General features: G+C 42.7%; 1 protein-coding gene across 1 annotated transcript in view; it reads left to right on the forward strand.

Moving 5' to 3' along the window:
- ZZEF1 (zinc finger ZZ-type and EF-hand domain containing 1) overlaps positions 1-13,660 on the forward strand; it is a 1,627,273-nt gene that overhangs the window by 489,417 nt on the left and 1,124,196 nt on the right. The window contains exon 22 of the mRNA XM_078679684.1: positions 6,621-6,781. Within this exon, the coding sequence (XP_078535810.1) occupies positions 6,621-6,781 (161 nt within the window). The remainder of the gene's footprint in view (positions 1-6,620; positions 6,782-13,660) is intronic.

Raw genomic sequence — 13,660 nt, forward strand, 5'->3', positions numbered from 1 at the left:
GCAGAGCAGCCACGTGGTCCAGCAGGCACATGTTCACGAAACACTACTGTCTGGGTGCCATGAATGAAGGGGATACCGCAGTAGGACAAGCTGTGCTTCGTAATCTTTTTCAATAAGGTGAGCCTCTGTTCTACCCTCCTCCTATTAGTTTCCAAGTACTTGCTGACTGTTTTATATATATATATATATATATATATATATGTGCTCCATACATATGATTTTCAGTCTTTTATTATGCATTGTAACTATGGAAACTTTCTTTGGTACTGACTGCTATCTATTCTATATTCAAGCATGTGAATCTATGAAAGACACCCCAATACTGGAGAAGAACAATTGTTACTTACCTGTAAACAGGTGGTTCTCCAGTATTGGTGTCTTTCATAGATTCACATGCAACCCTCCCTCCTCCCCTCAGAGGCTCTCTTCTCCTCATAGACTCTTTGGTCACTCTTGTGCTACGAAAATCTGAGGTGCTGAGCTCTGAGGAGAAGGTTCTAGAGGGTTGCTGACGCCTGATTGGCTGCAGTTTGGACCAACATAATGACAAGGATAGACTGCATATGTTTTTTTCCTTTCCCATGCATTCCTATGTAGAAATGTGGGTAGGCTGTTTATGCCTTTTTTCTAGTACATATTTCAGGTTTTATATTGTTTTATATTTATATATATATATATATATATATATATATATATATTGCTATTTTATTTACCGTGGGACTCCCACTCTGACGACGGGGCATATTCAAGCATGTGAATCTATGAAAGACACCAATACTGGAGAACCACCTGTTTACAGGTAAGTAACAATTGTTCTTGTGCAGCCAATTCCACTACGCATGGCTGATGTCTATGCATATTTGTGGTTGACTTCCCACAGCTGGTTGGGTGTAAGACCTGGCAGTGGTTGTCGCCACTATGTGGTGATGTTTCTGACGGACTTTCCATTGAAAATACGTTTTTTATACACTTATAACTTTGGCCTCTATAGAACGATATTGAACAAAATTGTCAGTCACTAGGCATAGTCCGTTTTTGCGCAGTTCCACAAATGGAAGAAAAAAGAGTGAGTGGAAAAAGATTTTTCCCCCTTTTTTGCTTCCCTAGGAAATTGTGCTCGCACCTACAATGTGAGAGGTGCCTGATGCGAAGTTAGTGCATGGGAGCACTCGGATTTTTGGAAACTGGTGATTAAAAAAGCTTGCGGGGGACAACAAGTTCCCCATGATAACGACTGCCAATTTACGTCTGGGGCAAAAAGGCCCTACTTTGTGTAAATTAGCACAATTTTAAAGAAGTCACAATGTTTTTCTATATTTTCTTCTTTTTTTTTTTTTAAAAAAAGGAAAAATAATAAAATAAAAATATATACAACAGGAACTCCAATGTGCACAGCCAATGACGTGCACAGTGGGGGCATCAGAATATGTCCACGAGTGGTGGGTTAGACGTAGGGCCTAGCTCCGTGCGAGTCCCTGTGAGTAACCCCTGCCGTGCAGTGGCTGTGCACAGCTGGTGTGACCTCTTGTTGCTGCTGGTTAGGTGAAGGGCATGGGATTACAGTGTACCATAAAAATAAAAAAACTGGGAATTCACTGAAAAAACAGTTTGAAACCACTGAAATCAGTCCGCTATGGGTCAAAGCACACATTTGTTTTGTTGAGTATTGTAGAAGGAGTTCTATTTAAGGTCCCCACACTATAGTCTGGCGGAGTCGATGATTGCTTACCTCAACCTTTTTAACCCCTTTATGTGTGCTTCTTTTGCTTTTTGGCAAATAGGGGCCATGCCCTTCATCCTCTAAAGGTAGATGAAAGAATAATTTCGCCCTTGTGGGCAGGTTTTTATTGTAGTTCGGTCTATGGTCTTAGGTTTGCGCTTGAGGACCCAAAGTGGTTGACGGACCTAAAAGCACCTTCGCCCATTGGAGGCCTTTGTTTTTTAACTGTTAGGCCGTGGATTAAAATGTTTGAGATAGACAAAAGCGATAAATATTTCAATTCTATTAAGCAACTTTTTTTAACGTTAATTTCTCAAAAACTGCTGAACGGATTTACAATAAACTAACAAAAGCACTCTTTCAGAGTGAAGTTCTAATTTTATTTCCGGTTTGGCTCCACTGTGTGGTTATAGTTCTGATGCACGTTTCATTGAATAGGCATGTTTTGATTTTCCTATAATTTGTGACCCTGTAGATGAGTTTGCACTAAAATTGGCAGTCACTTGACGGGTGATCAAAAAATGTATGTTTCCCATTTTACTAAGATAGGTAATTTTGCTTATAGCAAAAAAATACATAACAGATTTTCATCAGACTTTGAATGAAATTAGAATTTTACGTATAATCGTGTTACCATTGGCTTGGTGTAAATCAGTTTGCTAACTTTTGAGCAATAAGAATGCAGCGATACCATCAATCTGACTGACTGTGTGAAGAGTTTTGACTTAAACCAGATCGTCACTGAGCCAACTCACATAGGGAACCCTACTCTTGATGGCATTTTCACCTACTACGAGCATAACATTTCTAACAGAACCCTACCCATGGCCTGGACAGATCATAGCGCTGTATTCTTTGGGTTAGCCATCCCAGGAGATCCCCTCAAAACACCTAACATCTCCACTCCTTGTCTAAACATTGATCCCGACTCGGCAGCCCTCAATTTTTTGGGCTGAATTGATTCAGTAGTCACCAAGCATGCCCCTGAAAAACATAGGTGTAACCACAGGAAGCAATCATCTGCACCGTAGTACACGCCCAAGCTGAAGGAACTTAAGAAGCAGTGTAGGGCCCAAGAACGAATATGGAGGAAGGAATATTCCTTAGTGGAAAAAAAACATTACAGAAAAAGTATTGGAAAGTACAAAAAGGCAATCATTCCAGCAAAGTTACACTTGTTTACTGAGAAAATTAGTTCTGCATAAAATTCAGCCAGAGAGCTTTTTAAAACGGCCACTGCTTTATCAAAATGTGCTGAATGTAAACAGTTCATCCCGAATACAGAATTTTGTGATAAACTGGCAGATTTCTGCTACAATAAATTTTAAAAACGTATACGACGAGTTCTCCACTCATCAAGCTGGGGACAACCCAGATGCGCTGTGTCGCCTGGATGGCGAGGTAACTATACATACTCGCCTGTAAAAGTTTAATCACCTAAGGCTCGAACAAGAGGAGAGGCTAATATTGTCCACCAAATCTGGATCCCCACTAGACCCCTGTCCGGCTATGGTCCTCCATTTGGTCCCTAGTACCGTTGGATGCCACCTTGCAACCCTCCTGAACAATATTCTGGACGCAGCATCCTTTCCAAACATCTGGAAAAAATCACTAGTACAGTCCATCCTGAAAAAACCTTCGCAAGACCCTCCTGAGGTTAAAAATTATTGGTTAATCTCTTGTGTGACGTTTCCATCCAAAATTCTTGAAAAAGCCCTAAACGAAAATCTGCTACATTTCCTAGAGACAAATGTCCAGATGAACCCTGCACAACACGGATTTTGGCCTTTACACTGCGCAGAATCAGCACTTATTGCAGCCACAAGGAGATCCGCATCCAGCTAGATGGAGGAGGGAAGGCAATATTAATTTTGCTAGCCCTCTTGGCCGCATTCGATACGGTAAACCACCACGTACTCATCCGGGGGTTATCTGAAACGGGGATCACAGGCGGAGCCTCCAATATACTAAGATCATTTCTAGCGAACCGAGAATAAACTGTATCGATGGGAGGACACAAATCACATCCCTACGCCCTGCCATGTGGGGTGCCCCAGGGAGCCTCGCTATCCCCAACTCTGTTCAATGTCTATGTTACCCCACTGGCTAAACTCATCCGCTCTCACTGCTTTACTGCTATCTGCTACGCAGACGACACAAACATAGTGATGTCTTTATCATCAAAGCTGGATGACGGCAATGAAATGTATGTAAGGTCCACTTTATCAAATGCAGGACAATTGCTTAAAGCTGAATACCGATAAAACTGAGGTGCTACTAATTGGTGAAAATACATCTTTCTGGAACACATCCTGCTGGCCAGAATTAGCCGGACCTTGTCCATCCCCAGTAAAGAAGGTAAAAGGTCTAGGAGTTACTCTAGACGATCAGCTATCGGACCAAGTCAATCTTATTACATCATCCTGCTGCTAAACTTTCAAGATCCTATAAAAAAAACATACCTTTTATTCGTATGGATCAAAGGAAAACCGTGATTTTAGGCTTGTTGTTTTCAAAGATTGATTATTTCAATGCCCTCTGTCTGGGTGCAAAAAAGATGACCTTATCCAAACTCAATCACTTCAAAATGCAGCCGCATGTCTGCTGCTTAAAATCCTCAAATTCAGTCCGGTGTCCCAAAGTATTTAAGATCTGCATTGGCTGCCGGTCCAGGTGAGGGTCCCATTGAAATCTCTGTGCATTGTTCACAAGGTCCTCCATGGTGCAGGACCTGCCTACTTCAGCAAATTCATTAGATGGCACGTCCCACAACGCAATCTACGGTCGTTGACTGCCTCTCTGCTGGTCATCCCTAGGGAGAAGACCGTACAGTGGGGTGGAAGAAGCTTTTTTCATTTGGTCTCTAAACTCTGGAACTCCCTGCATTTTTCATTGAGAAGCCAAACTAACAGACAGCTGTTTAGAAAAGCGCTAAAAACCTGGCTGTTTGCACACAAGTCTTAACTTTTGGTTGTTCCCTCTGCTCAAGTTTTACGACCGCCCTAGCGCAAAGTGCCTCGGCACACATGCGCTTTATAAAACCTTCTTTTCATTTCATTAGTGTTTAAAAAAGTTGATGAGTGAGCTCTAGAGGGTTAATACTTTTGTATATCTCTGCTGTGGAGAATTGGGATTCAGAAATTAACTGATCCTGTCCATCATTCCATCATAGTTGAAGCTTTGTTAAATGTGATTGTCTGAGGAATTGGATTTTTTAACTTTTTATTTTAGTCCATCTTATATCACACTTTTTTGTTTTGTAAATCATGAATTGTTCACTGTGGAAAAAGAGTCCACAGCAATAGAGTTGGGCCACCGTTAGAGATGCCTGCCCCTAGAGATGCCTGCCCCTAGAGCAGTGGAAAAATGGCACAAACCATTAAAAACGGTTGCTGTGATAAAATTGAATTTCTAATGAAAATAGCAATTGTATGGAGGCCATTTTTTGAACAGCACAAAAGTCTCCTTTTTGTGAGATTTTCACTTACAAAGCCATTTTGCAGTTTAAAAAAATGGGAAAATAATATTCTCATTAAAAAAAGTAGGAAAATAAAATTCTCTCACGCCACAAGACATGCATAGTAAGGGATGGCTGCCCGCAATGGCAACTAATGGCCTTAAGCTTGTGGCAAAACTCCGCTGAGATACATCTACAGGCCGTTGTTTACCTACACTGAGGACTGATTCACCCAGTGTGGATTATACATGCCTACACACCTATGCACACTCTTATGTGTGTTGGGGTAACATTATATGCCCACCCTGTATACAAAAACATTACAAATAATTAACTGAGCTGCAAAGTTTCGTCATAATAATTCTCTCGATGTAGTCTCTCCCGATGTTACATGCAATATAATGAAATACATTTGACCGGGGAACAGTAGGCATGGTCCTGGGGACTAGGAAAGCCAAGGCCTGGGAAACAGGTTTTGATGAGGCCAACAGACCATAGGGTGAGGAGTGGGCAAATCAGACTTGTGGACGAGATGCTGAACATGGGGTATCAGACACGAACACACACATACAGAAATGAGGACTCTGAGACAGTCAGATAGGAAAATAGAGCCACAGTCTAAGCAACTTTAGAAATATTCACTGGAATGAGAGAAAGGAGACATGGAAAAAAGGGCACTAGCATTATTGCTTATATTGGGTCCGGAGACACTGACAGTGTGACTGGGAAACTGTGCGATTAGGACAAAGGATGACATTGAGAGAAGGATGAAGAGGTACATACTTATGTATAGATATTCACAGGCAGGTGTGCACAAGGAGATATGGAGTCCCCAACTTGAAAACCATGGCTCGGACAGGCAGCAATAGACATGGAAATAAAAAAGGCATAGCCTTAGTACACGTGACTATGTGCCAGACATACACATGTTGGTGAGCCAGACAGATATTGCATCATGGTAGGGATACTCATGGCTGTGAGGCAGGGAAATCCCCGTTGGTGACACATGGCCGTAGGCCAGGGAAACACAGCTACGGGGCAGGTAGATACAGACTTAGAACAAGGATATATGGACATATGAGCAGTGGTGTCAGATGAGGGGACATGGTGACTCAGGCTGGTGAAAGGAGATATTGACCTTGACCTGAAAGCATAGTGAATCGTGTGTGTGGGGAGGGGGGGGGGGGGGGTCAAGAATACACTAATGTAAAAATACAGTAAAAGATCTAAGGAGATAAAATCATACACATAAAATGGTAACAGTTAACTAAACAAGTGGAATGACTTAACCCCTTTTTGTACCATTGCATGTTTCAAATGTAATGTCTATGTATTTAATCAAGTCAAGTCAAAATACTTTATTTCTAAGAAAGAAATTCTTACAAAAATATTGCACATTTCCCAGCTCATTAATATAACCAACTATGTATTTAATCAATTTAGGTGGATTCAGAAAAGTGGCAACAACCAGTGGCACTCAGGACATGGACCATGGAATCTCCTCACAACTACAAAAACAATTGTCATGATGTAACAGTCTTATTTTGTCCTGGAGCAACTTATTTCGAGGTTGAGTTTGATGAAAGGTGTGAAACAGAAAAGAGGTAATTCTGTTTCTTCTATGGTATTCATTTACATTCCTTTTTTCATTAGCTAATATGTTAAATCTGTTTTGATAAATCGGGCTTCTTCCAACAAAAAATAAAAAGAATAATAAAAACATTCTGCTCCATCCTTATCTCTATCTATTCATTCTTAGAATACTCCGTGCTGTCAAAGATAATTTAGTAAACTTGTCTGCAATAGGAGTAGCAACTTCATTCAAATCATCATAACAACGCAGCGCATTCAGTACATCTGCATCAATAAGTGTAAGTTTAGTTTTCTGTTTCATACAGTTAGAGGGACTCAGTTTGTGATTCTAGCTATAGAAGTAGCATTGACGTAATGCAATACGGACATTGTCAGATGTGCCACCTCCCAGTATGGATATGTCTAAGGAATTAGACTGGTCAGCTTTTCACTGTCTCTTCCTATGGAGTCTGATAGATCTGAGTTTTGTTTGCATGCAGTCATGAAGCCAGTTGGTCTTTTAAATAGGAGGAAGATAGAAAGTCATCCTAGGTAACCATCCACTTCATATAGCCTCCATCTCATGGCATACTCCTGTTTCAACACGCTGTGCTGCAGCTGATGGGAATATAGGTTATTGACAACCTGGTTATAGGCTGTTTAAGTTTCAAAAGAGTCCAGGTTACTGGGCACCTTTTGCCAGGGATCAATACAAATTGTTCCTGAATATCTCCTGCTAGAGATCGCGGGTCACCCGACCAATAATTTCGCCACTTCTGGCTTCGGGCCCATATACTTTACTTTATCATATACATTGATCAGGTGACCACACAATCTACTACCAATAATTGTGAGTTCCTTTTCGATGACTTCTAGTGTACCCAACTTACCATCCACCGTTATGGGTACCTATGACCAAGATGGGTCAGGGAGCTAGCTGTAAAAGGAAAGGCAGCAAAATACAAACCCAACTTTTATACTTTATTTTATGAAATGACCACGGACAACTGGAAGTTTTGAAAAGTTTATCTTAAATTCAAATAAAGGGCAGTCATACAGCTTTATCAACAGAATGCTAGTGCGACAGGGAACCCGCTAAGTGAGAGGAAAACTAAGATAAGGGGCAAGGTGAACACGCTATAACTCTGAGTTACTTTAGTCAGTTTTACGAGAGAAAAACCAAGACCATATCAGGAAGTTGCAAACTGCAATACAGAAAATGATTTCTAAAAGGTAGGGTAACATAGGAACACTCTATGAAATCAAATGCAAATGACTTTATGAAATGCAATGGTTGCAGGAGAAAGCATGGAAAATTATCACGTGCAAAGGTATGTCTTTATTGAAGAAAAGACAGAAAAATAGAAAGGTGCAGTTTTAAGAATTTCAGAGCAATATTTACCTAGACTGGTGTGAAAACCAACCCTGGCCACGGGTCAGTTAAGGACAGGAAAACCCTCAGGGAAGGATAACCCTCAGTAGGACAGCAGGTGCAGAATGGACACCCCAGGACAGGACAGGAAACCCAGATTCGGATCAGGACAGGACCACCAGGATACGACCAGCACCCGCAGTTCGGAAGCAACGCCTGCGCTCCACCCTCTCTGCAGCTATCGATCAGGACCCCGATTGGGTCAGTGAATTCCCCAGCAAAGTGCTCCGCCAGCACTTAAGGTTCAGTAAAACCTTCAGAGTCTATGGTCAGATTTCGGGCAGAGAGCTCCGCAGCACCTCTGTATCAAGTCACCTATTGAGTGCGTTGGGTCAGTGACAGGTCAGCTATTCAGACAAGTCGGACAATTTCCCTAGGTGAACCTAGGCTAGATATACTCTTTTGGGACAGGGTACCACCCCCCAATGTTGCAAAATGTCAGAATCCCCAAATTTCGATTGGTCCTAAGGTAGGCTTTGGTTAACACACCAATCAGAACAGACTATTACAAGCCCTACTTAGCATCCTAGGGTGCCGCCTAGCAAGATTTTGGGTTCCCACGAGAAGTCGCACGGAATACAATGAAAACTTATACATTTGTTACAATATAGGAACATGTGCTCCATCCTCCTGGGTCAGAGGTAATTCTCCCAGGAGCATCTCGACTGTGGCTGCCAGCTGGCTGAGTTCCACGGTCCAAGTTTGTCTGTGGCCTCGCATTTTGAGCATGCGCAGAAAGGACCTTCAAAATGGCTCACGACCCATTCGGACCCCCATTTCCCGTGATACATGAAAAGTAAGCGAAAACAAATTAGTACATAGAAATAAATGAATGTATTACATGTCATGAGTTCACACTACAGGTACATCATTATAAAAATATACTATGCATTATTGGTGAGTTGCAACGAACAATTTCACAAGAGCAGCAGCACAAAGCTTCACCACGTTATAGCCATCTTATTGCATATTACGCATGCGCACCCTTTCCCTCCAAAACTATCTCTACACGAAGTCACGTGAGTGTGACTGACGCATGCGCAGCAGAGGAAAGTCAAGCAGCGGCCATTTTTAAAACACGGATTAATCGTATTAGTAAAACACATAAGCAAGCTTCTCTATCATACATATATATCGAAAATAAAAGATATTAGTAAAACATACAATTTGTTACGAGGTTACAACGGTTTCGAGGTTCATGAATCTAGCAAGTCGCGATGCGAAATCTTGCTCTATCAATCCCCTCTTTGATGATATTTACTATCATCACAAAAAATGGAACCAGATGCCAACTTTCTTTCACACCTTGTACATTTCTATCTCTTCCAACAAGCGATTCAGCTTCTCTTTCTCAGTTTTGGTAGGGTGAGAATTTTTCACCTTTTTATAAATCTGATTATTCATTTCTTCTAATTCAAGCTCATCCGCACTTCGTTTCACTCCTCTCGCATTCACTTGGTATTTCTTTCGGTGTTTGCGACATTTGCAACAGACGAATATGAGAAATAGGATAAGACCTATCACTCCAATTGGCATCAGTACCTTTAACAATAAGCTTTTACCTAAACTAGCAAACCAATGACCTACATTGGAGAGACCATCAACCAGTCTCTTCCAGGCACTATCAACCTCGAGTGGTTTGAGTTCCTTTTCCAAATTTGAAATGTTTTTCACATATCTTTTGAGTTGTACGCTCTTGTCCGGAATGTAAGTGCAACAATGTTGCGCCTTCAACATCCGGCAGACTCCGCCCTCTTTTGCTAATAAGGTGTCAAGAGCAAGTCTGTTCTGCAAAACCATTGATCTGATCGCAACCATTTCGGTATTGACCAGCAGAAATCCATGAGCTGTATCAGTAGACAGCACATCCACTATTGTGGATAATTTGCAAATTCTGTGAGTGTTTAGAACCACTCCCACTCCAGGTATCAGTGCACTAAAAATACTACCCATTATTTCACCTACGCTTTCTCTTTTGCTACGCACTAAGCCATTAGTGTTTTCACTGCTTCCAGCAATTTCATTCACATGGTATATTCTCGGGAAAACAATGCCAAAATAGCAGCTTCTATACCAGTGATCCGGCAATTTGAAATAAGCCTTGTCTCCACATATATAATAAATTCCAGGAAACACAGGCTCTGACCCATTTTTGAATCCCCAACCTCCAATTACCTTGTAATTGTGTTCACATTGACTGGAACCAATGAAAATGTTATTATAATAACTAGTCTTCTCGCGATGAAGACAGAGTTTCCCTTTCTTCTCGAAATCCAGCAACAAAGCAGGCCCTGCCCCGCCATTTGAGGTGCTTTCCATGTTTTCAGCCCATTTAGGTGTTTTCTGCCTTTTGTCATTTGCCTTCCTTTGGAAACTCTCCCTTCTCTTCTCTGCCATGTTCAAAAATATCTTTTCTTGTTCATGTAATGTACAGGTCAAGTTATCTCTGTGTGCTTCAGCTATGTCTATATTGCCTATAGTCAGAAAATAGTCTCCCATATATCGTATTACGTCACTTTTGGTATGTACAGGATTCAGATTTCCACGAATGGGAAGTTCAGAAAAGATCACGTCGTTATTAGAATAATAGTACTGTAACGGTCCTCTTTTGTAAAATAAGCTTGCTAAAATACTACAGGAAATTCCATAGGTCAGAGGTAGATGATGATATGTCACGCCTTCAGCCACAGAAGTAGGTAGCTTCATGCAGACATAACAATCTTCTATTTCCATAGTTTCTACGTAATGCACTAACAAATTTGCGAAAACATTTAAGTGTGTCTTGTTTCTAACTCCATGGTAATGTAGTCCTTTCTCATCTGATGCTTCTAAGTCACGTTTTGTCTGTCTGAGTGCTTTTTCACGTCTTTCTACACTTCGTGTTGTCAGTTCTTCAGTGTCGGTAATCTGAGTAGGGTCAATATTAGTATTTTTGCTAACCATAAAGGGAATGAAAACTGTTAATCCTATCCAAATTAATATAACTATAACTATACTACATATACACACTTTGCAACAACTGCGGCTAGGTCTACCACTCACGTTTGTATCAGACATTTTGGCTCAGAAGGAAATTTTAACCCCTCTTTGCAGCTCTTTCCAGGTATTTTTACTTGCTGACCAATTTCACGGAGGTTCTTCCTCTTCCTCTGCAGAGTAATCAGTAATCCGTTCTCCGTCGCTTTCGTCAGTAATATCAAGCTCCTCAAAGTTTTCCAAGATTAAGTAGGTCCACTCTGGATCCTTGTATTTTTCGTTTTGTCTTTTTATTCTTTCACTCCTTCTCTTGGAGTTATCTTCAGGTATTTCTGCAATTCGGGGACTTTTTCTTATGTCTGCAAGTTTCTCTTGGACTGTTTTTATTCTTAATCTTAGTCTCTTAATATACCTTGGCTCAATGTGCTTCTTTTTCTTGAGTCTTTTAGCTGGCACTGTTACTTGGCTTTCTTCTAATGTCCTTTTATTTTCACTTGTTTGTGGCACTTCAATTTCTGTCTTCTCCCTTTCTGTCTGACTAGTCCCAGGTCTTGTATCTATTTCTTCTGCCTGGTTACTAAGCTGGCCTTGTTCAGGTGAGTTTTGATTTTGGCTTTCAAATGTCTCTGTTTCTGTGTCCTGAACACGTTCTTCTAGATCTGCCTGATCCTGCTCGAGCACCTCGATCCCTTGATTTTCTTCTGCTCGAACTATTACACTATGTCTAGTCTGTCCCTTTTCGACATCAGGAGTCTGTGGAGGAGTATCGATCACTTGTTCTGTCCCTGTCTGACCTTCTTCTTCGTCCTCAGTTTTGATGTGAATCTCAATGATCTGAGGGTCTTCGCCTGTGCCTTGCTCGACCTCTCTATTCCACTCTCTATCTTCTCTTATTCGCTCTCTTGTTCTCAGTGGATCTCCAGTAAGATCGATTATGGGTATCCAATCCTCTGGCCAAATCCTTTGCAGCTCGTCATCAGCTACTTTCGGACCAACGTCTGTGGGCTCCTCGGCAGTACTGGTGCTTGGCCATACGTCATCGGCTGCCTCTGGACCAACGCCTAAAGGACCCTCAACGGGACTGGTGCTTGGCCGTCTGGTATCAGCTACTTCAGGACCAACGTCTGTAGACCCCTCAGCGGGACGACCTTCAGCTCCAGGCTCCTCGTCTGGTATCACCTTCTGGGTATGGCTGGCATGGATCCACTTGGGAACGCCTGCACACTTCACTGCTGTCGTCGTTACCAGGATTACTTGGCGCTTTTTTCCCCACCTTGGCTCAAGGCAACTTGAACGAGTATGCTTCTTTATCTTAACCCAGTCACCAGGAACCAATTTGTGAACTGGAGTTGTCGGGTTGGCGAAGGCGTCTGCCCCAATCTGGCGAGAGATAGAACGCACTTGGTCACCCAGTTGCTTGCAGTATTCAAGTACCAAATCATCAGAAATGCTTAACAGTTTGTATCCTGGTACCCATGCTTGTCTCATCACTCTTCCCATCAATATTTCATGGGGGCTCAGGCCTGTTCTTTGATCTGGAATGCTTCTGAGTCCCATCAGAACAAGAGGCAGGGCTTTTATCCAATTCCTGACATTACATGCACCTTTCCCCCTCCTGAGGCGGAAGCCGGGAGGTCTCTTGTCTTTCCCTGTTTTAATTTGTGTATTTTAACATTGTGGCTCGCAATCTGCCAAATTTATCACACCTGATCCTGATAGGTGTTTGGGACCCCCCAGCGCTCAGCAGCGCCTAGAAATTGTTTCTGCCCCTTCCCTACAGCTCCGGTCCCGCTCTCGGCCGAGTATTGACGCCGAGAGCGCTGGGCGCTGGTTTTGGCGGCCATCTTAGGTCGGGCTAGGTAACTGAGGCCATTGACAGCGCTATAAAAGGCGCCAGGAAGAGGTAGCCGGTAATCCTGACATTGCATGCACCTTTCCCCCTCCTGAGGCGGAAGCCGGGAGGTCTCTTGTCTTTCCCTGTTTAATTTGTGTATTTTAACATTGTGGCTCGCAATCTGCCAAATTTATCACACCTGATCCTGATAGGTGTTTGGGACCCCCCAGCGCTCAGCAGCGCCTAGAAATTGTTTCTGCCCCTTCCCTACAGCTCCGGTCCCGCTCTCGGCCGAGTATTGACGCCGAGAGCGCTGGGCGCCGGTTTTGGCGGCCATCTTAGGTCGGGCTAGGTAACTGAGGCCATTGACAGCGCTATAAAAACAGACGGTCATGGCTCCGCGCAGCGGACGCGATCAGCGGACACGCCGGACCTGCGCCGGAGTCGTGCCAGAGTCCTGCCCGTCTGCACCCGTCCGCACTCGACCGGGCTCTGGGCTGAGGGACTCTGGCACTCGCACCTGCTACTCCTCCGCGGACCTTTTTGCACTGAAATCTGACAGGTACACTCTATCTCCCACTATATGTACCACTCTCAAGGAAAATCATATACTGCACCCTCTTAGCGGAAAGAATTCAAACCGCTCAACCCCTCTAAAGGTAGCCACCC

The sequence above is a fragment of the Lissotriton helveticus genome, chromosome 3_1, assembly GCF_964261635.1.
Source record: "Lissotriton helveticus chromosome 3_1, aLisHel1.1, whole genome shotgun sequence".
NCBI lineage: Eukaryota > Metazoa > Chordata > Amphibia > Caudata > Salamandridae > Lissotriton > Lissotriton helveticus.